Source organism: Simochromis diagramma, unplaced genomic scaffold (genome assembly GCF_900408965.1).
Source record: "Simochromis diagramma unplaced genomic scaffold, fSimDia1.1 OVJJ01000337.1, whole genome shotgun sequence".
Taxonomy (NCBI): Eukaryota; Metazoa; Chordata; class Actinopteri; order Cichliformes; family Cichlidae; genus Simochromis; species Simochromis diagramma.
In genome coordinates, this window is record NW_024386982.1 from 2,260,218 (window position 1) to 2,283,758 (window position 23,541).

Genomic DNA, 23,541 nt, shown 5'->3' on the forward strand with positions numbered 1-23,541 from the left:
TATGTACTTATGAGATGTCAAAAAGAAAGCAAGTAAACAAACACAAAAAAATTTACAAAAAACGGAACAAATGTTTTCTCGAAAAGCGGCGGAACGATTTTTCCGGCGGACAACGGACAACCAGCTACTTAGCAGCCGTTGGAAACAAAACCTGAGTCTAAAGCAAGTTCTCATGTTACCAGGTTAAACCCCAGCTACATTGTAGTTCCTCACATAGGCGAACACCTCCTTCCAGTTTTTGCTGTTTACTGTTTTGACCTAGAGGCTGAAGAGGTTTGTGGTGAAGATGGGAGTGCCAAAATTTTACCGCTGGATTTCGGAACGCTACCCTTGTCTCAGTGAAGTTGTCAAGGAACATCAGGTAGGAAAACAGCGGTGACTGGTTAGCTTCACAGACCGCTGTCATTGGTAGCCACAGTGCTAGCGTAGCTAGCTGTTCGCTATCAGAGAGCTATAGCGGGCCGCGGAACTAAAATTCCACGTAGCTTACCAATGGATTTCTGGCGAATGGACAACTCTGCTTTTAGCACACATTCTTCACTTCATCCTTTTGTTAAACACAGGATAGGCATGACGTTATTAACCAAATTCCATCACTAATATGCTATTTTGGTCTCCATTGTGCGCTTATTCGCACTAAACAAGTAAAATGTTAATGAGTTACCACTGGGTAATTTTGGCCTTTGTTGATCAGGAACAATCTAAACAACAATAAGCTCTTACAGTTGGCTAACTAACTGATTTTTATGATAACTAGAGATCTATAGGGGCTCGGGTAGTTATTGTTACCAGCTGGTTAACAGTAACTGCGCTTTACAATGAACTTGTTTGAAATGTCAGAAGTATGAGCTCAGCCTGTTGGCCACAGCTCGAATAACGTGAGAGTTTAGGCTACTTGAGTAACTGCGGGGGGACTTGAACCACTTTCTACACTCTGAGCAGAAAGGAAGCCGCTATTTCACTCCCCCAGCAGTAGTTTCATCAGCGCACATTGTTCAGTGTCACCCTCCTTACCTCAGACAGCTTTGCATTTGTATTAAAGCAGTAAATAACCACCTTTAGCAGAAAATTGGTAACAGTAAATATGGGAATTATGTTTCATGTCGGTACCGGTGTAAATAAAACGGAACAAAACATAAAGGTCTGACGTTATGAAAGGTGGATGGCATACTCATGAGACTGTTTTTAATGTGTCAGGTGAAAGGAGCTTACTATCATGTTTTTTTTAACTGTCAAATATACCCTCCTTTAACTCATCAGCCTCCTAAAAACATCTGCCACACCTGAAAGATCTCGTCATTGTGAGCGTTTACAGATAAGTCATGTTCCTGAATGTACTAGGTATGTGATCAGTTTGTCTTTGCATTCGTTTCTTTCTGTCCTCAGATTCCAGAGTTTGACAACTTCTATCTGGACATGAACGGCATCATCCACCAGTGTTCTCACCCAAACGATGAGGATGTCCACTTTCGCATTTCTGAGGAAAAGATTTTTGCAGACATCTTCCATTACCTGGAGGTGCTCTTCAGGATCATCAAGCCTCGCAAGGTTTTCTTCATGGCGGTGGATGGTGTGGCGCCAAGGGCGAAGATGAACCAGCAGAGAGGACGTAGATTCAGGTTGTGATGGATGTATAAATCTAAATGAATAAATGCTAATCCTATCATAATACTTGTTGAGAATCACTAAATTTAGGATATTGGGAGTAGCTTTTCTTGAACTGACCAAATAAAGAGATGGAATTTTATCAGCATGCCTGTACCCTGATGTTGAATCCAAACTATAAATAATGCCACGTTCTCTCTAAGTTATCTGATTAAAGTGTCATGTCTGTTCTCAGATATATTTAGAGATGTTGGGTATAATTATGTGATGTTTCTGAGGCTGCAGCTGTAAACCTGAGCCCTATGTGAGTTACCTTATAAGGAAGAATGAGCAGCAAACAGGCTTGAGCTAAAATCCAACATTTTGTGCTTCAGTGTTACAGACAGGGGGGAAAACACAGACTGCAGGCAGAGACACAGCCTGAGACTTTGAATTTGACCTTCTCTCTTTTATATCTACTTGTGGGTGTGCGCTTGTGTGTGGGTGTCTGTGTGTCTAGGTCCGCCAAAGAAGCAGAGGAAAAGATAAAAAAAGCTTTGGATAAAGGAGAGGTGCTTCCCACAGAGGCTCGCTTCGACTCCAACTGTATCACTCCTGGTAAGGAAGATCTAAAGCTTCATGCAAAGATGCTCCTCACACAGACACAGATCAGAACCACCTGATACAGTTTAGCACCTGAATTTATTTTTGTGTCCCTGTGTTTTTTATATGTGTACTGTATGTGATATTTTTATTAAAAACATGTTTGCATGTCAGATGTAAACATCCAGTGACTCGTTTTTCAACATTGACATTTTAGCCAAAGCGCATCGTTGGTATCATTAGAATCATTAGCGAATAGGTCATCGCAGAGATGTAATATTTTCCCAAGGAGTGGATGTGAGGGAATGTACAAAGAAGTGGAAAACCTTGTGGGACAAATATATTTATCCCAGGATAAAAAGAGAAAAGTGCCAGAAGCAAAGAGTGGAGACCCAGGAGGGAGAAAACAGAATCCAGAATCTTATTTGTTTCTATCGATTGGCACTGCGTTTAAAACACCAGGATACTACCACACTGTGTTTAACACATGACGAACCAGGACAGGTATAAATGTGTGGAACGGCATACCGACAACTACACTGGCAAGTTACGTAGCCTACTTTGTAGGCTCTATGAAGATTCCCTGCAGAAGTTTAAATCAGGCATTATATAAGAGAGATTTCCCATTTCAACCCAAGGAGGACAAAACCCAGCCTATGTACCTCTTCTGTTAGTCTTGAGCCTGGATTAACTGTAAGGGTCCTGTTTCAAACTCTGTCAAATTAAATATGCAGATCTGTCTGGTGTAGCGACCCCTTGGGAAAGCAGAACTGAGCAGCTAAAAACACTTGGGTTGCTCAGTTCTTCTTGGATCCTTAAGAGATATACAGAGAACAGGTCTCTGAAAATGTTAGCCGTTCTTTTAATCTCAAATCCTTCTTCCAGGCACTGAGTTCATGGTGCGACTTCAGGAACAGCTCAAGTATTTCGTCCACAACAAGCTCTCCAATGACAAGCTATGGGAGAATGTCAAAGTGTACTTGTCCGGTCACGAGGTGGGTGTGAGTGGTGTATGTGTAACTGTTGTATGTACTGTTGTACTGTTTCTGAGTCAGTAATGAATGTATTAAGTTTGTGTTTCTTCTCTTTACAGACACCAGGGGAGGGGGAACATAAAATCATGGAGTTTATTCGGTCAGAGAACACCAAGCCCAATCATGACCCCAACACGCGACACTGCCTGTACGGCCTGGATGCTGACCTGGTACGTTTAAACAGGTCATTGGTGAACATTTTGCTCAAATCAGTGCCTGAAGGTTCAGTCTGTCCTTCACTCTGTGTTGTAGATTATGTTGGGTTTGACCAGCCACGAGCCAAACTTCGCTCTGCTCAGGGAGGAAGTCCGCTTTGGAGGGAAGAAATCCCAGAAAAGGTTCTTCTCTTCTTCTCTTCAGTCTATTTTGTCTCTCTTTGTTTTGCTGCATTGTTTTGTGAACCCTGCTCTTTTGTTCTCTTTCAGGATAACAGCTCCAGAGGAGACCACTTTTCACTTGCTTCACTTGTCTCTGATGAGAGAGTATATCGACTACGAGTTCTCTGAGCTCAAGGTGAGACAAGCGTGCCTAAAGTGGGCAGCTTTTAAATGCCAGGCAAGATTTCATATTATAAATTTTTAATATATGCTTTTTAAATTGTATTGTATGACGTTTAAATGTTTGTGCCTCTTTTTTCAGAATAAGATGGGTTCCGATTATGACCTGGAGCGAGTAATAGATGACTGGATTCTAATGGGTTTCCTGGTAGGAAACGATTTCATCCCTCACCTCCCCAACCTTCACATCAATCATGACGCTCTACCGTTGCTGTACAAGACGTACATGAGTGTACTACCAAGCCTGGGGGGTAAGACCGGACTCGTATCTTGTGTTTTTCCTCAGTTTTTAGTTTCTTCTTTCAGTTTGGTTTTCAATGTCATTTCTGTTGGAACCAAACATTTCAATTCAGTTTTAAATGTTTTAAAGTGTTTAGCTTAGGCTTATTTGATTCCATAATAATTATAGTGGATTGCAACATGTGCAGTGAGGTTTCTTCATGCTTGTTGTGTTGCAACATTTGACGAAATCATCTATTGGTGAGACAGATGCATACACTGTGTCCTTTTAGTGGTTTACTCTTTAGGACTTCGCTTTGTCCCCTGTAACGAACTGTAGTCTAAACAAATTTGGATTTCAAAAGCATGAAAAATATTTATTTATTTTTGAACACACACTCAGCGAAAAAGATGAAATACAGCAGAAATGCGAAAAAAAAAAAAAGAAAGCCACCATGCTGTATTCATGTATATTCTATTGAGTTCAATTAAATTGTATCTCTATAATTTAATTGAACGTTGTGCCACAATTTTCTCCAGCTAAACAAAAACAAAACTGAAGTAATAGTCTTTGGCGCCAAAGAAAAACGATTACAGGTCACCAGAGAACTTCAATCTATACACCTAAAAACCACAAACCAGGCGAGAAATTTGGGTGTAGTGATGGACGTAGACCTAAACTTAGAAAAGACAATAACAAAGTCAGCTTACTATCACCTCAAGAATATATCAAGGATAAAAGATCTGATGTCTCAACAGGACCTGGAAAAACTAGTCCATGCATTCATCTTTAGTAGGCTTGATTACTGTAACAGCATCTTTACAGGTCTACCTAAAAAATCAGTCAGACAACTACAGCTCATTCAGAACTCTGCTGCTCGAGTCCTCACTAAGACCAAAAAAGTGGACCACATCAGTCCAGCTCTGAGGTCTTTACACTGGCTGCCTGTCCGTCACAGGATAGACTTTAAAGTTCTGATGCTGGTCTATAAAGCTCTGAATGGTTTAGGACCAAAATACATCAGTGACCTCCTGACCCAGTATGAACCTTCCAGATCCCTCAGGTCATCTGGATCCGGTCTTTTATCAGTTCCCAGAGTCAGAACCAGACACGGAGAAGCTGCATTCAGCTTCTATGCTCCTTATATCTGGAACAAACTCCCAGAAAGCCTCAGATCAGCTGAAACACTCAGTTTATTTAAATCCAGGTTGAAGACTCACCTGTTCTCAGCTGCATTTGAATAAAGCACCAAATCCACACTTTTAAGCTTAAATTTCAAAACTTACATTTTAACTACTGATTTTATCTACTGTTCTGATTTTATCTGTTTTTTTTATTTATATTTTTAATCAATTTTAAATCATGCTTTTTATTTGTTTTTGTTTTTTAATGTCTCCGTAAAGCACTTTGAATCACCTTGCTGTTGAATTGTGCTATATAAATAAACTTGCCTTGCCTATTGCACCACAGTTGACTCAAGGTGCACTTTATACTGTAAGCTAAAGACCCAACAATTATACAGAGAAAAGCCCAACAATCAGCTGACCCCCTATGACCAAGTGGGAAGGAAAAACTCCCTTTGAACAGGAAGAAACCTTTTAAACGTGAAGCTGGCAGAATTACCCTGAGCCTGGTTCTGGCGACTCCAACTTTATCATGTGACAAAGCCCCCCCCCCCAGAAAAAGAACTGATGCAGCAGGGATGTATTTTTTTGAGCATTTATTCAGAATTTGAAAGCCTCTCATACACAAAATCTGTTGTTTTTTTGTTTGTTCCATGTGCTGTGCTTGTCCAGCTGGCCCAGATAGTTTAAAATTGTCAACCAGTACAATATAGAAAAACATTCATGTCCCACTTGTTTATTGTCAATCACGTATATAAAATAATGTCCCCGTGTTTGTTTTAGGTTATCTGAATGAGAACGGTCACTTAAACCTCAGAAACTTTGAGAAATACCTGGAGAAGCTTGCTGAGGTGAGACACTAGTTTCTATTTAAGGGTCATTCATTTTAAGATCAAGTCCCGTATACTGATTGATGTTGTTTCCTATGAAACAAATGTATTTTGCCAAAATGTACTTTTTTTTTTTTTTTTTTCTCCCCCATGTCTTGCCAGTTTGACCGGGAACATTTTAATGAGGTCTTTGTGGATTTGAAGTGGTTTGAAAGCAAAGTTGGTAACAAATATCTGAATGAAGCTGCTGGACTGGCAGCTGAGAAGGAAGCTGCCAGCAAAGACGCCAGAAAGAACGAGGTACGGATGCAGCACTGAAAATATGCATTGTGTCTTTCAGCATTGTTTTCATGTCTGTTTCTTTCCAGTGATTGACTTTTTAAAAAAAAAAAATCTGTAGGATTCTGCTCTCTGTCTGGCTTCCCTGACTACATCAGAGAAAGTCACCGGAGAGGAAAAAGCAGCGGCAGCAGATGATGAAGAGGAGGAGGATGATATCTTTGAAACAGAGTTCAGACAGTACAAACGCACATACTACATGAGCAAGATCGGCGTGGACGTGGTGTCTGAGTGAGTGAACTTATACAAACGCATACAAAAAGCAAATTATGGGAAGAAGAAAGCTAAAAATGTTTGGGACAGAAGTTTGACGCTTTTCATTGTTTTAACTCTTAGTTTCACTTCACCTCTTTGTCTGTTGTATCTTCGTTCAGTGACTGGCTGAGACAGAGTGAAGTTAGAATGACCAGTGTTCAATAACGCAGATAAATGATTGGTCAGCAGGTTGGGAACAAAGATAACAGGCTCTGTTTTATCATGCAAAGGAGTAGGGCTTGGCACAAGGTTGTATTGGTGTCTGCACCTGCTATTGTGTTTTGCTCTAGGTGCAGCAAGACCAAGTGGCAACAGGCCGGGTGAAATGGAATGTATTCATAAACACATTGTGTGTTAGTCACATCACTTATGTAATGAATCAACATCCGAGTATAGCGAAACACTGTGCTCTTGACTTAAAGATGAACACACGGGATCACAAAGCTGCAGCAGATCCTTTAGTTTAACCACAAATAATATAGTGATCATAACTGTTGGAAACAGGTCCACCAAATATTAAAGGGTAAACATTGTTCTTGGACTTGGAGCTTTTGGCTCACAGGGTTCAGGCGTCCACCATTGGAACAATGCTCATCTATGACCGATCAACATCATAATAGGTGCACTTTAAGATGTTGTACAGCAGCCTTTACCTACCTTTTAAAGGGTAAAACTATTAAGACTGACAAAATCTGTTTTTCTCCCTTATCAGCAGTTAGAATAGACATGCTTGTGTGTCTGTCTGTGTGCGTGTGTGTTGCTGTTTCCCAGCAGTGTGATGCCCTTTTACTAGTTTCCTTTTTTAAATGATCCCATTGGTAGGGAAGTGACTTGGCTAAATGTTAAATGTTAACAGTGCCCTTCATCACAGCAGCTTGCACTTTGTAACTATGTTTTCACTCTTGCATTTGCAGTGAGTTTCTAGCCAACCAAGCCAAGTGTTATGTGGAAGGTATCCAGTGGATTCTCCACTACTATTACCATGGAGTTCAGTCCTGGAGCTGGTGAGTGCTTCTTTCTTCTGTGTAATTTACTCCCTGATCTTTCTCTTTCTGTTATTGGAGAATTCAGCTCATTAACAGTCTCACAGAAATGTGGGCGCATTGAAAGAGAGGCTCAAATTTCGACATATTTCTACACAGCAGGCTTTAATGAGGGTTTCAGAACCTTTACTGTCTAATAAAAGTTATTTCACAGAAAAAGTGGATTGATTGATTTGCTTTGGGGAGAAGAACAATAAGTAAATGATTTCCTTCTTTAAACCTCTATATTGAAGGCGCTCCATTTTTAAAGCAGTCGTTGAGTATTATGTGTTATCTCTGCAGGTACTACCCCTACCACTACGCTCCCTACCTGTCAGACATCAGGAATGTATCTGGGTTAAAGCTGACCTTTGAGCATGGACAGCCCTTCATGCCCTTCCAGCAGCTGTTGGCAGTCCTGCCTGCTGCCAGCATGGAACTGCTGCCCGAGTGTTACAGGGTAACAAATGCAAATCCAAGTTCACTCATATAAAATGCACAAGATGTACTCTAAGAAATAAAAATATAATTTAATATAGAAATCGTTTTAACATTAGGACAGGAAGTATACAGGGGATCGTAATACAGTATTTTGTTATGTTTCAGCATCTGATGACTAGTGAAAGTTCAGCTATTATTGAGTACTACCCTCTTGACTTTAAAACTGACCTGAATGGCAAGCAGCAGGAATGGGAGGCTGTGGTGCTCATTCCATTCATAGATGAGGTAAACACACAATTCGAAATGAAGAAATGCCACAAGTCTGTTGTCGAAATCAAATTTGACAACTTGTAACTGTGTGTAACTTTATGTTGTGTGTGTATCGAACAGAGGTGCTTATTAGCAGCCATGGAGGCCTGCAACAGGAAGCTGACAAAAGAAGAGAAGGCCAGGAACTGCCACACAGAGTGTGCAGTCTACTCGTACGACAGGGAAATGGACTTCGCCTACGCCTCCCCCCTGCCTCAACTGTTCCCCGACATCGTCCACTGCCACGTCAGGTAGATGCATTTAACGATCCTCATTGTTTCTGAAAACAACTCATGCGTTTGGTCCTACTGAGGTGAAATTCAACAGTCATATTTGTCTGTGGCTGATTGCCTTTTGTGGTTGATCATCACAGGACAGCGCACATCCCCATGGATGCTTGGCAAGTTTCATTAGATCACGTCAGCAAGCCCGTTGACCGCTCAGCTCTGTACTTCTGTGGCTTTCCCACCTTACAACACATCAAACACAAGGTGGGCATGTGCATAACTGAACTACTACTAAACTGTTCAAAGTTGGAGCGAACCTGGTTAAATACGTCTTAACTCACAACCAACGTATGAATCTGAAATTAATTCTGCCAATTTAAGAAGAAAAAAGAAGTATAGCAGGTTTAGTAAATTCAGCAGTCTTTATAAGATGATCTCCCTTTCTCAAACTCTCATGCTCTGGCTCCTTCACTGTCGTTTCAGTTTTACAAGAAGAAAGGCGGGGTGGTCGTGTTCCAGCAGAGTAGCAGAGGGGAGAACATGTTGCTGGATATCCTCCCCAACCAGGAAGGGGAAACGGTGAGCTTTTGTTTATGTTTTTAGATCTAGTTTCATAAAGCTTCAACATTTTATTATTTAGAAATGATCAATTGTCCCTTGGAAGTCTTTGAATCACTGTCTATACAATTAAAAGAACTGCATAAAATATTTTTTACACCCAGTCACCTCTTGGTCTGTATAAATAATCTTATTCTAGGAACATTGGCAGTTGCCTTATCCTCTGTGTCTCTGCCTCTCTCTTTCTTTCTTGTCATTATCTTCAGACATGTGATGATGTTGCTGCACAAGTTCTGGGAAAGTCTGTGTTTGTCAACTGGCCTCATCTAGAGGAAGCTCGCATCATTGCAGTGTCAGACGGAGAAACGAAGTAAGAGCTGGCTTTGCTATGACTGCTGACTTTTCTGGTAGATGTGTAGAAAAATCTGAAACTGAAAAATCTGAAAATATTATATTGAGACTTTAGTGACTTTACAAGTGAATTTTTGCAACTTGTTCTGAAGATTTTATCTTGAGGAACCACCGGGTGTCCAAAGAGTGTATGACAGGCCGAGCACTCCTCCTCCCGCCAAAGTCACCTGTCTGTCTGACAAGGAGCAGAAGGACTGGATTAAGGATGTCCAAGGAATCACTGAATAGTAAGAAACTCAGCAAAATAATGCAAGTGTTTGAGTTTGTATGCATCTTCAGTCATTTCTACTCTTTCATATTATTGAAACAATCCTTCTGTTCTTTACCAGAACCATCATATTCTTTGGCTTCTTTAGTTATTTATGCTTTTCTTTCTCATAGTTATTTGAAGAGGAAAGGCATCGTGATAAATGAGACAGAGGTGGTTTTATACGGCCAACTGCTGACTGGAAGAAAATACGTTCCCAAAGCCAATGGTGTGGTGGAACTGGAGAAACAGTGGGCCAAACAGGTCCTCCCCTTTGCCTACCAGGCGGTTGTTAAGGTACCTGCACACAAACATGATAGCGAGAAGAAAACTGAGAATAATGGGTGAAAGACTCTTATAGCAGTGTATATGTCACTGAGGCTGTGGTGTTTTTCAGCAGGGTCTTCATGCTGCAGGAAAATAGAAGAAAACCTGCTTAAGCTGAGGAGTGCAGCCATATTAATGAAACTAAACCCTGAAATAAACCCAACACATGCTTTCAGTTTCTTTCTGTTTATTGTCAGAGTAGTTTTAGGCAAATTTAGGTTTACTGCACATGGTTTTGATTTTATCACCTTTTTTTTTTTTTAAGTGTTTATAGATATTATTGTGATGATATTGATTGACAGATAATCTTAAAGACACTTCTTCCTTATCTTCATGGTCTCAGGATATCAAAGCCTTCTGCTCATCTCTGGCCTGCTTCAAGAGCTTAGATGAGCTCTTTCCTCCAACAACAACCGTCTTCATGGTGGGAAACCCGTACTACGGTGCCATGGGAGAGGTATGTTATCCACTGTTTGCTCTCTTAGTCTGTGGATTACTCCCTCATTACCCAAGTTACTACCCCTGCTAGTTTTCAAAATTCTTTTTATTAATTTAAACCAAGAATCCGAGTATAATGTCCGTGTTTTCACACTGTCACATTCAATATAAGTGAAGAAACAAAACACTGTACCCCGAGCTGTCACCTGTGCATTAATATCATCGGCGACTGTCAGATAGATAAGTTTGATTTCCACAATCATTTTTTCGATACTCTGAGGGGAAAAAGACAAAAAAATTAAGAGGCTTATTTATATAGTTTAGAACAGATCTGTGAAAAACACCTTCTGTTTTAAGCTTAATGATGTAATGCAAAACAATATGAACATAACATTGATAAGAACTTAGTGATTTCATTATCAATTTGATTCCTTATTGGTTCTCATATCGATTCTCATTGACTGAGCTTGGAGACTCACCAGCATCACTAAGCAGCATATCAAAGGCATTGCATTCATGACCTGTGGGTCAAATGTTTGTGCATGTTGGAGGTATTTCCCCTCTTTGCTGAGATCAGTGTTGGGGCCATTACTCATTATACACATTACACAGAACCCTTTTCTTACAGGTAATGCATTATGTTACTTAATTTCTCCCAGGAGAAAGTAATTTCTTACTCATTACTTTACTTTCATGTTACTCTGTAAATTGACCTGAAACACACCATCTCTTAATTACCATGGCAGGTATAGAAATCCAGCCATTTTTTAAAAAGTCTATCTGATTAATGCTCCATATCTCCATATTCATGTTAATATAAATTTTCAGGTGCAAGATTCCCAAGATGTCATCAAAGATGGGCGGATTCGAGTGGTCTTCAGTGTGCCACATGAGCCACAGCTGGAGCCCTTAATCCAGAACCAACACGTAAGACGAGCTTGTGGAGTCGTTCTGTGGATATGTACGTTTAGTTTTGCGAGTTTTCTCCCCTCCCCTTATACGTTTTTGTGTGTCGTGTAGAAATACAGTGTGAAATACAGTCCTGGATACATTCTGGCCTCTCGTCTCGGCATCACCGGTTACCTCGTCTCCCGCTTCTCTGGAAGCATCTTCATTGGTAGAGGCTCTAAGAAGAAGTGAGTGTTTATGTAGAAATGCCAAAAGGATATCTGCAGTGAGTTGAGCTGTTGTTGGCATCACGTCACGTATTCAGGTACAGTCCTTGTCTAAGCTTTCAGTCTTCTTCACTGTGTCCAGTCCCTGTGGGGAGCAAAGAGCTAACGTTGGCCTGAACCTCAAGTTCAACAAGAAGAACGAGGAAGTTCCCGGATACACCAAGAGAACTGAAAAAGAGTGGCTCTACTCTGCTGCTGTGGAGGAACTGCTGGCTGAATACCTGGACAGGTAAAACAAATGAGTCGTTTTGAAAACCGCTGTTCTTTAACTTATGTATTAATGTTCGGTTATCCTATGAATTGAATGAAGCTTTTACAAATGATGGTGCGGTTGTGTTTCTTTGTAGATTTTCAGAGGTATTCAACACAGTGGCCAGAAACAGTCACGATGATGTTTTCTATGAAGATGACATTTGGCCTGGAGAAGACCAGAATGGGTAAAACGGACGCTTCAGCCATGTGGGCCCTGGCCTTACTTAGTCCCCTGCCAAGGTTGCGTTCACTCCATCCTGCTGGGAAAAAATCTTGTTTAGGGATCATAGATGTATATAAAAGATGGACGTAGCTTACAGGTCTTAAAAGTGTAGCTGATGCTGAGGTGTCTAAAAGCTGTATTCATTCTTGTGGCCATCAGGTGGCGACATCTCTAGCTGCATAAAGAAGCACTTATAGAAGTCTGTGCGAAATTGTCCTCTTTCAAAATACATTTCTAGTTTAAATTCACACTGAATAAGCTATGAAGTCCATCTTTATCTTTTGATATCCATGAGAGTAAAAAGAAAAAGGGGGATGCTTTAAAGCACCATCCTGCCTGATATGTTCTCACTTGGTGTCTTATTTGTCAGCTGGATCACCTTTGGTTAGTAAGGGTAAAAGTTCTCAGCATAAAGCTTCACCCGCCGGTGATGACGAGGAGTTTAGAGCCAGGGGTTGTCATCTTGTTCTTGCACCAATGTCTGAAGGTTGAAGATTAAATAAATGAATGACTAAATGACTTTTTTTTTTTTTTTTTTTAACCCAACAGGGCAGAGAAGGTGGCAGAAATCACTTCATGGTTAAAAAGTCACCCAGTCAGCTCCATCAGCAGGGCATCCTGTGACCTCCAAGTGCTGGATGCTGCAATCGTGGAGAGGATCGAGGAAGCAGTGGAGAAGACCAAGGTGACAGCTACAGACTTGAGAAGTCAGAAATTCTTTGTGTATTCACTGCATTTCCATTCACACGCCTCTCCCTCTGTACCTTCTCCATTCCTGCCTCGCTCTCGCCGACTTAGGTGAAGAAGAGCACCAAGAAAGTCCGCGTCACAGTCAAGCCTCACCTCCTCTTCAGGGTGAGTACCTTTGGCATGCACGTATCAACATCGTGCCTGTAAAGAAAGGGGCTGTGGTTGTGTTATTAAAAAAAACCGTAGGACTGGTAACCCCATAAAGACCTGTCAGCCAAAGTTCAGATGATTTAAAGCAGTTTAATATCAAACAATCACATGTAATATTTTTTGGAAATTCCTGTGTAGCAATAAAAAGGATTATGCAGCTGCTTCAAGGAGGAATCCAACATAGTAACATTTTACACACAGCTGACTCAGAACAAGTACAAACCAGATGGGAAGGTTATGAAAGGAAAACATGCTGTGGACCAAGATGATGACCAACATCAGAAAATTCAAGGAAAAAGAAAAAGAAAACGCATAACAAAAAGAAATGGATAGGACCTGTCATGGTCATGGTCATGGTCCTGTCACATCAACACCGGGGTGAAAAAGGCCCGACAGCGTCTCTACCACCTCAGACGCTTGAGAGACTTCCGACTGCCCTCCAAGGTGCTCAGGAACCATAGAGAGCATCCTGACGGGAAACCTCTCAACCTGGTTCGGGAACAGCACCATGCAGGACAGACGAGCTCTACAGAGGGTTGTGCGGTCAGCTGAGCGCACCATCCGCTCCGAGCTCCCTGACCTGCACTCAATCTACAGCAGGCGGTGCTGGACCAAGGCCAGGAAGATCGTGAAGGACCTCAGCCATCCCAACAACAGACTGTTCTCTCTGTTGAGGTCAGGAAAGCGATTCCGCTCCCTGAAGACCAACACAGAGAGACTGAGGAGGAGCTTCTTCCCGCAGGCGATACGGTCTCTCAATCACACCACCACACAGTACTGACCCACACATACAGTTCTTACACACACACTGGACATTCTGGACATTTGTTTACACCAGTGGCCGCTGCACTGCGTGGTCATCTAATCAAATCACTTTATCACAAGTCACTTAAATAAATCACTTTAAGCATATTTGCACTGCACAAGACACTTAAATATGTGGATTGCACAACACTGGACATTTCTTCATTACCATTTATTACTCGTACAGCTGCTGTTATTGTTCTATATTTCTTCATATATTCTTATATATTTTCTATATTGTGTATTTTGTTGTAGTTATTTTATTTTTAACTTTCATTTTTATATTTTGTTTTATTCTTTCCTAGTTAAATTTACCCTTCATTTTAATTTTCATATTTATTTCCTATCCTATTCCTTTTTTTTTTTTTTTAGGTCACTAGCAGTTGTCTAAGCATTTCACTGCACATCGTACTGTGTATGACTGTGTATGTGACGAATTGAATTTGAATTTAGAAAATGGCACAAACAAGTGTTTATGATGAAGCATTGGGAAACAGGCTACAGCTGGCTTGTAAGGCTGCGACACAAGTCACCCGTTTAACCTCTGATAAATGTTGTTTATTAACAAAAGAAGAGATTAAGCCCAAAGGCTGGGCAGCAAAAGAGAGAGCAAAGGAGTGGGTTGGGATGTCCTGCATCTGTCATCAGACTGCAACACTGTGAAGTCAGGACGGATCAGACCAAAGGTGCATGTGCAACACAAGAAAACTGTAGCGGTGACCGTGATCTGTAACAGCCTCATTTCTTGTGTTTGGAAGAAAAGCCTGTTGCGGTGGGCTTAAGAGAAGTAACTGTGGACTTTGGCTGATTGGATGAAACTGATGTTCAGTGATGAATTACAAATGTGCAGTGGCCACAGAGATGATGCTGGGTGTGCTGTGCTCCACGCAGTCATGACCGGGGTTGCAGGTCAAATTTCAGACTCATCCTGTATGGTTTATGGTTATATGTGTGAGTGTGCATTCTCAATGCACCCTGATTGTTTGTGAGCTAATATTTGAAATGACACTGAAACAGCCAGCAGCCAAATGTCCTATTACTTTTGAACCCCTGGCATTTTCATGCAGTGTGTTTAAGGATGTTTGCCACACAGTCTCTCTCTCTCTCTTTTTTTACATTTTTTTTTTTCCTAATCAGTTAATTTAAAAGATCAATGGCAGCTTAGTTGATAACATTAATATGTGTGCAGCCCTTGGAGCAGCAGCAGGGTGTAGTTCCAGACCCAGACGCAGAATATCGTCTGTTTGACAGAGTCATCAACATCAGGGAGAGCTTCACCGTCCCGCTGGGACTCAGAGGGACAATCATTGGCATTAAAGGAGGTGAGGACACCTGTCAGCCGTCATTGTCCTCATATGCAAAGTCTGCACATATCAAGGGTAACACACAAGAGCGTGATTAACAGTATATCTGTGTCTGTTTCTTTAGCGGAGCGCGAGGCAGAGGTTCTCTATGAAGTGCTGTTTGATGAAGAATTTGCTGGAGGTCTCAACATCAGGTAACCATGAGTGTGCTGCTGTATGTAATTAGTGTTGGGAATGGTCAGTTCTAAACAATTCCCAATTTACAAACATGAAATGGGAGGGCATTTGATTTTGCTGCCAGATCACATACTTTAATCCACTACCCACTGAGCTGCAGTGGGCAGGGGAAGAGCAGAGAGGTCTTTGCTGCCTGGTGTTAATGTTAGTTGTAGCGGGGTTTATTTTTTTAATTAGTCATAGGTTGCACATGAACGCTCACCTGGATGGCAGGAGTAATCATCCGTTAATGGTTCCCAACAGTTGATTAAAGCAGATTTGTTAAGCAAACATTCTAGATGGTTGTTCAAACAGATTCCCCAAGTAGTTTGTTCACTGCACACAAACACACGTGTGAGCATGTCACAGGCAGCGGCCAGATCACATCAGTCTGTCCTCCTCCAAAGCAACTCTGAATGGATAAAAGTGTTCGCTTGTCTTATACGCTGCCATCAAAGTCACAGTCACCCTGAAACGAACTGCTCATGGATCAGTGTTAGCTAACTAAACTTCATTAACTGTTACAAAACGGTTACATAAAGCACAAGAAGAGGGTAAACACAAAATCATACAGTCAGGCTGTAACAGAATACACACGATGTCCATACCAGGATACTGTTGGAGTAAAGGTGTTCCTCTTTACAGCAGACGGTCACAGCTGCTTTGCCTCTTCATGTGCTTCCTCAGGTGTACATCTTCTCGTTGTTACCGCCTCCCTCCCTGCGCCCTGATCAACCTTTCCCACGGAGCCCGGGTTGATCACACTGGCCACAAACTCACCGCCATCGTCAAACCGCAGCCTGCCGCTGGCGGCAACTTCAGCTCGTACCGGCAGCTGGCAGGCCTGAACCACTCTCCTCGTTCACCTTTTATCCCCACACAGGTAGGAGGGTGGAATATGCACACACTAGATTCATGTACAAATTATTCCCCAGTTTGGAATAGTGGAAATGATTTGGAATTTCCACAGTTTCACCTAAATCCCTCCTCTTTCTCCTCTTTCACTGTTCCAACTCCTTTTTATTTGTAGCATAACAACAAACATGGTGTGGCAAAGGCTGCCTCACAGGGCAACAGGAGCTCTCCCTCAAAAGGTCCCATCCAAAAGCACCAGGTCAGGGTAAGAGCAGGTTTTGCTCCATTTGGCCCAACTGTTACAGTCTCAACAATGTGTGTAACATGACTTGTTTCTACATATGTCGTTCTCTCCATCCAGAACAAAGAGGAGTACAGTAATGTATGGCAGTCTCTGCAGAACACAGGGCCTCCTAACAAGCCTCCTGCTCACTGGCACAACAATGTAAGTTTTCAGTGAAACAGACACCAGCTGTTTGGATTCCTCTAAAAATTCTCTCTCTTTCCTAGGAGTCCAGCAGGAATTTTAAGGAAAAACTAGTAATGCTGAGAAATATTTACTGTATTGTCCTTATTTTAGTTCACAGAACTTAATGGTTTCAAGTAAATAACCACATACTTTCCCAAACCAGACTGAACCTTATAGATGTGATACAGAAATTCCTCCATGAATGCTGATGTGATTGCTTCAGGATTTAACAGTGAAGTGACATAGGCACTTAGGAACTTTGTTTTTATATAGGAATTTAACCAGAATACAAAGAGTGCTCTGGTGATGTTCCTTATTTCACTACTAATTCTTGAATTACGCTTTTAAAACAATAGTTTTAAAAAAGTGTTTCGGATTCTAGGAAGGACATTCCCAGCAGGGGAAGAACCAACCCGCCAACAAATCTGTGAGTCGACACATCAGCAGAACAGCTGTTTCTGTTGTGCACAATTGGTTAAGTTTATCATGTTAAATTCATCAGTTTTTGTTTTTGTTTTTGTTTTTCACACGTTCATGTTAACAGCGACGTGCGTTTGCATGAATTGCTCTGTGTTGTGTTTGCGTGGACTGGATTAGAATTGATGATGTGTATATCGTTCACAGACCCCACCTGCTGGCATCAGACTGTTGAAGAAAAATGAAGATGTCAGCTCCTTTATTCCCTCACACAATACAGCCAACAAGGTGCAGAAACACAAATCCTTTTGACTTCTGCCTGTTTTTGGTTTTTGTTGTTTTTGGTTTTTCAGGGTTATCTCTGGTCAGAATCTCGTACCCTGAACAAGACGATGATTTACAGTTTCTTTACTTTTTCTTACTCAGGCTGAAACACAATTTGAGGACCTCATTGCCAATCTAAAAATCTCCAAGGGTAACCAGCAAACCCCACCCCCTCCTGCCCCTCCACAAGGAGGTGACAGCCAGCCAGATGGCCCATTATCCCCACAGTCTTTTGCCATGGTAAATATGCGGTGAAGCCAAAATAAGAGGAACCTCTGAGTTTTAGAAGCACCACTTAGCATAAAAAGCCTAATGTGAATGATCGTGTGTGGTTTGTCGCTATAGAAGGGAACCCTGGTGCTGAAGGAGATGCTTAAAATTGACAGCACTGGAACAGGAAGTCAATCTCCTCAAGAGACGTCAAACAGCACCCCCCCTGCTGGACAGCAGCAGAACAGGAGACGATCGTCAAAGAAACTCGGTAGCTTAGTGATTTCTAAATCCCAGGCAAATTTCTTCTCTGTGTTCTCCTCCTTATGATCATTACTTTCTCCCTCCAGCTGCAAAAATAAACGTCCCACACGGCGACGCGCCTGTGTTGCCTTCTCCGGCACCTGCTGCCTCTGCCAACACCCTGCTGGGCAGTAAGGTGTCAGAGCTGGCCTGCATCTGTGGGGCTTTAGGTATGGCGCCACCTGACTTCAGCTTCATACGCAGCAGACAGGTAACGCGCTCTATTTTCTGTTTCTGTTACGTCACACTTTTTTTCTACTCTGCGTTTCCCACTTTCACAAGTGCCCCACTCTGAATCATTTCCATTAACACCGACGCAGGGTCTAGTGGTGTGTCAGGTGAAACTGTCCAACGGGTTGATGGTTCATGGCCCACAGTGCCAGTCAGAACACGATGCCAAGGAGAAAGCTGCTTTCTTTGCACTTCAGAGACTGGTACACACACAAACGCAGATATTTGATTCACAAGTGTGAGAGGCTGGACTTTGTAACCAATGAGATAAACATTAAATGTGTTACTGACCCTCTGTGTATCTGTAGAACTCACTCGGGTCAGGCTTCCCCCTCCCACCTCCTCTGTACACAGGAGTGGGTCAGATACGACCTCCCCACATGGGAGCTGTCTTCAACCAACAAGGTGAGTCTGTCTTTCTTTAAGGTTTCATCAATGAATTTAGAAACATCAGTTTAAGGTGTTCCATAGTGTAGTGGGTCGAGGTCACCTGGTGTAAAATTCTGCCAGGTTAAACATACAGAGCTAGGGCTGTTCGATAAAACGACATATATCGGAGGACGATGTGAAAACATCTATCGTTTCATTTTACGCTATCGTTTGTTTCATGGTGTCGCAAAATAAACTGTTTACGGCAACATTTTTTCATCGTTTTGATGGTCACTGTTTCTTAAAGTTCTCTCTTTCTCTTATATTTAATGTAACCACACTACGGAGGGACTAGCGCCTGGTTTAATGCGTAGTCCTTAGCAACGACGATGGTAAAACCATCGCGTGCCTCTGCCGTCCGCTTGTTTATTTTCCACATAAACATTTCACAATAAAGCTGAAGATCCTGTTGAGATTTTTCAAAATAAACTGAAACACGTGAAAGAGTATGCAGAGTGTTTACGGACGAGAGGCCAAAAAGAGCCGTCAGGTGCTCAAAAATAAACCTTAGAACAGGCTTTTTCTCGCAGCATGCCATGTCATAAATACTCACAAAAAAAAGCTGCGGCTGTTTCAACTTAAGTAACACTCGACTCCAGGTACACGACGCCCAGCTGGAAACACGTCGAGTTGCCCGAGATTCACAGAATTTACAGAAAATGTCAAATTTTTGTGATTTCATATCGTTGTCGGGACGATAAATGTCTTATATCGGATATGAGAATTTGATTATCGCCCTATGCAGAGCTCCTCAGTGTGGTGAACCCTTGTGACAGGGGATGAATTAATAGTAGCAGCATTCATATCAAATTTATTAAGCCTTAAAAATGATCTATTTTAATCTTAGGAGTATGCTCTTGTTTTCCAGGTGGTGTGCTGTTGCCCCCACAGGGTTACGGTCCTGCTCCTCTCTGGGGAATGACGGTGCCTCCTCAGCACCACCAAAACCAGCCATTCTACGGCCCACCGGGGACTTTCCCTGGCGCTGCGCGCCCCCAGCCTGCAACGACACTGCCCATTGGCTCACACAACCAGTTCATCCCCTTACAGGTAACACAGAAGCCCTTTTTCCATAAGGACCTACTTGGATCGGTTCGACTTGTTTTACCATTACAATTGAGTATCACCTAGTGTGCTTAGGGTCATTATAGCAACATGGCGGAGCGTCCTGTAACGCCATTTGTATGCAACACGGATGATACAACAAAGGTGGGCGTCTAGGCGATGTTGTACCTGCTGCTCGATTTGTGGCTTTTCGTCAGACTCGGGACCACAGTGTTGTTTCTGTGTAGCCATTTCTCCCGTTGCAGGCTTTCAAAAATTACAGATTTCATATTTGTGAAGGAAGTGCCCTCACGACTCATTGACACCAATGAGTAGCCAATTGGTGGCATGCAGTCTATTAGTTGGTAGTACCAGGTAGCAGATACTACCAACTAACAGAAAACCCTGAAAACTGTGTCGAGCCGACCACAGGAGGTGCTAATGGAAAAAGGTTAATACAGCGTTCCCATTTATCTTTTCCTGTGCAGACGTAGGCCAGGTTGGTAACTCAGCTTTCTGTTTATCTTTCACCTCGTCAGGTGACTAAGAAACGAGTGTCGGCAAATAAAAGGAACCAGGAAACTCGAGAGTTTTACAGTGCTGCCCAAACTGTTGCTAAGAACCAAGCACAGAAATCCCAGAACCAGCCAACTGGCCAATTGCAAGGTCAGACTGAACCACAGAGCGTTAAAATCCACCAACAAGCTGTTAACTGCGACCTCTCCTCTGGTGACTCCACGACGACGGCACTGCATACACCACCTAGGCAAACCATGCCAGCAACAGGCCACACCCCCAGCTCTGCCTCCAAGAGACGGCAAAGGAAGCTAGCAGTCAACTTTGAAGCAGCTCAAGTCTCAGAATCATGAGGTGTGTGTGTCTGTGTGTGTGTGTGTGTGTGTGTGTGTGTGTGTGACTCAGCATTCCTGATCAAAATCTCATCGATGTGAAAGTCTGCGTTCACACAGCATTACAGAGCCGAGAGCAGCTTCAGACGAGCCTTTTTATTTTTCAGCAATGAAACACGTAAATCTGCTTCACTGCTCAACTTGCAGACTCCTCCTCAGGAGATGAGGTCTGTGCCACATTATCGTAGTTCCCCACTAAAGGAGGTTTTCGTCTTTTCTTTGTAGATACAGCTCTGTGTCCACCTGTCTTGAACCTCAGTCATGCAGGCCTACATGCTGGTTAGCTCGGGGAAAGTCACAGCAGCCTGCCAGTGATCTGTATGCCTGTTTGCAGCCAATTTCACTCTGGCAACTGTCAGCAACCACTCACCAAGAGGCTGCAGAATACACACTTTCCCCGAGCAACCGTCAGCTCCCTGACACATCTTCTGGGGGCCTTTTCTAACTACTTGTGTTTGTTGCTTTTGTTGGCTGTTGCTCTCAGCAGTGATTGTGGTGACTACAGTGTTATGTTAGACAAAAAGAAATGCCTAAAGTCATACACACGAACCCCCAATAGTAATAAACCGCCAGCTTTGTTCACCTGCTCGAGCAGGGAACATTAGTGTCTCCACAGGAGCAGATTTGGAAGCAGTCTTGTGACTACATTTCATTTTGAGTGGTTAAGAAAACCTCGTGCTGAAGTGAGACGCTGCCTTAAAAAGGGAATGATTTCTTTCTTTTTTTTCCTTTTTTTTTTGATTAAGAGGACCTTTGACATAACTCTAAAAACATGCATCACTGAGAGCATTTCATATTTCCTTGAGTGGGCATTAACAGTGAACAGCCTGTAGAGTTGGACTCCTGACGGTCTCAGTCTTCCTTCCCAGCTGAGAGGTTTTCAGACTCCAGGTGTTGCTGGATGAGACTTCATGGACTGAGAAAAGACGTCTGAGTGCAGCAGGTTCAACCCTCCTCTGTTAGCATGGTGTGCAGGTCCCAATAACATGTGATGTGGACCTTGTTCTCAGGGACATGTAGCTGTGGTAGAAGCCCCCATTGCATACATCACATTTTTAAACAAGTTTATGCAGAAATCGGGGCCTTCTATTGTTGCTACAGCCATTCATGCCATCGTAGAGCAGCTCTATCCTGTTTGGAAGGGTGATGTTTTATTGTTTCTGGGGTTTGGTCATCGTTGTTCACACACCGCCTTTTATTTACTTCAGGCTCATCGTTTTTTTTTTTTCTTTTTTTAAAGACACTTCATGCTTTGTTAACAGCACCTAGAAACAAGACGACTAAATTCACACCACCTGCACAAATGCAGAACTATGAGGAAATCCCAAATTATTCGAGTCCACACACACACACACACACACACACACACACACACACACACACACACACACACACACACACACACACACACACACACACTTGCCACTGCAGAGCTGTTTTAACACCAGCACAGATAGTTTCACACACCTACAGAGAGGTGGAAAATGGTCTGATTCTTCTCTTCGGCTCTGCTGGACCTGCAGGAACGTTCACACTGCTACAGTCAAGAGTTTCCAAAAGCATCTTATGCTTATTATGGGTGGATTTTATCCAGGTTTAAAAAAAGATCTTAACCTGATTTCTTTTTGAGTCTAAATTAAATTTTTTGGAGTGATCTACTGAAGATGTTTGATTAGGGCTGTATCTCTTGTTTATAATAAGGAGCCTGCTAATTTCTGTGCCAGTTACTATTGAAATTCTTTGGTTTACAGTCGCCTTTTTATCCAACTTTAATAATTCTCTGTGCACAGTGTTAATTTTACACCTTGTGAATATGGAATCTCTTGAAATTTATCGATGTCTTCATCAAATATCTGTTTGACCCACATTGTAGTGATTGTTTTATTTCAAGGTTTATTTCACTGTGATAGTCGTGTTGTTATTGTAGGAGCTTGCTATTAACTGTGTAGAGCACAGGCCTCACACAGCTGATGACAGCTAAGCTTGAGAATCCTGATCAGGTGTCAGACCTGATATAGTCTCATTTCAGAGCAGCTTTATATCTGTCAGCGCAGCCCAAATATAAGACAGCAGTAGAGTTTTAATAGGAAACATACTCGTCCGTGGAGTGAACCAGGTGTCTAAGATGCTTTTGGAAACATGGCTCAGCTCCTGGTCGGTGCTTTTCTAAATCTGATATAAATTCTCAGCTGAGTTAGCCACTTCCACGCATCACTACATAGTCACACATAAATAATCTCACCATTTTTAAAAAGGTTTTTCTTTTTTGAACTATGGATTTTACGGACATCCTTTTTATAGACTATCTTGATTTTTTTTTTTTTTTTTTTGTGTGTGTAAGTAATTCGACTATCGCTTCAGTAATGTTTGTGGTAAAGCCACTGTAGAGACAAATTAAATTGTACTTACCCAGACCATGTTTTGTATTTAACCGGTCCTCGTTTTGAGGGATGCAGGCCCCCTTTTTTCTTTAAGACTGACACCCTCATAGCCACCTTGGGACTGAAGTGTGTAAGGGTCTGGTGCAATAAGGGGGGGGGGTGTTAAAACTCTTTTTGAAAATTGAAGCACACCTGTTTGTTTGTTTTTTCTTTTTGTCCTTTGTTGTTGTTTTTTGTGGGGGGGGGGGGTTACAAAGATTACGAGAAGATGTAAAGGTAACAGAAGATGAAATGTTATGGACTTGCTGTTTTGATTCAGGAATGTCTTGTACATAACCATTTAATAAAATGAATCTTTTGTTACGACATGGCTGTGACGGTGGCTTTTTCCTTTTTGATTTTATTTTTTCGTTAAATTGAAAGAAGGCAATGCCTGAAACTTGCTTTTTTCTTAATGGCCACCAGGGTGGTACCTATAGTTACAAGAAGGCTTTGACTCAGTCCTACAGAAGCCCTCAGATGTGACCCACAGTAAGGACTCAGAATCACATTTACAAAATGAGACTAAGT

The 23,541-nt window shown here is 42.1% G+C and overlaps 1 protein-coding gene across 2 annotated transcripts; it reads left to right on the forward strand.

Annotated features, from left to right (window-relative positions):
• Positions 1 to 135: 135 nt before the first annotated feature.
• On the forward strand, positions 136 to 23,337 carry xrn1 (5'-3' exoribonuclease 1). 2 transcript variants are annotated; one of them, XM_040039572.1, is made up of 41 exons: positions 136 to 361; positions 1,387 to 1,619; positions 2,105 to 2,202; positions 3,073 to 3,182; positions 3,281 to 3,391; positions 3,474 to 3,559; positions 3,647 to 3,734; positions 3,861 to 4,029; positions 5,906 to 5,973; positions 6,115 to 6,252; positions 6,353 to 6,522; positions 7,461 to 7,550; positions 7,872 to 8,028; positions 8,175 to 8,294; positions 8,400 to 8,569; positions 8,692 to 8,809; positions 9,029 to 9,124; positions 9,370 to 9,473; positions 9,607 to 9,741; positions 9,896 to 10,058; positions 10,432 to 10,545; positions 11,355 to 11,453; positions 11,547 to 11,662; positions 11,784 to 11,930; positions 12,049 to 12,138; positions 12,726 to 12,861; positions 12,975 to 13,031; positions 15,070 to 15,202; positions 15,309 to 15,378; positions 16,088 to 16,283; positions 16,431 to 16,520; positions 16,617 to 16,700; positions 17,107 to 17,151; positions 17,349 to 17,429; positions 17,568 to 17,705; positions 17,811 to 17,946; positions 18,026 to 18,189; positions 18,299 to 18,412; positions 18,518 to 18,614; positions 19,507 to 19,688; positions 20,222 to 23,337. In XM_040039572.1, the coding sequence occupies exons 1-41, from the start codon at positions 287 to 289 to the stop codon at positions 20,549 to 20,551; spliced, it is 5,118 nt and encodes a 1,705-aa protein (XP_039895506.1). In that variant the 5' UTR covers positions 136 to 286; the 3' UTR covers positions 20,552 to 23,337. The 2 variants fall into 2 exon arrangements, with proteins under 2 accessions (XP_039895506.1, XP_039895507.1); XM_040039573.1 differs by having other exon boundaries at positions 16,431 to 16,514.
• Positions 23,338 to 23,541: the final 204 nt, after the last annotated feature.

Coding starts and splice junctions, on each gene's coding strand:
- xrn1 (XM_040039572.1), top strand. CDS start 287: ATGGGAGTGCCAAAATTTTACCGCTGGATTTCGGAACGCTACCCTTGT. Junction 362..1,386: donor AAGTTGTCAAGGAACATCAG/GTAGGAAAACAG, acceptor TTCTGTCCTCAG/ATTCCAGAGTTTGACAACTT. Junction 5,974..6,114: donor ACCTGGAGAAGCTTGCTGAG/GTGAGACACTAG, acceptor ATGTCTTGCCAG/TTTGACCGGGAACATTTTAA.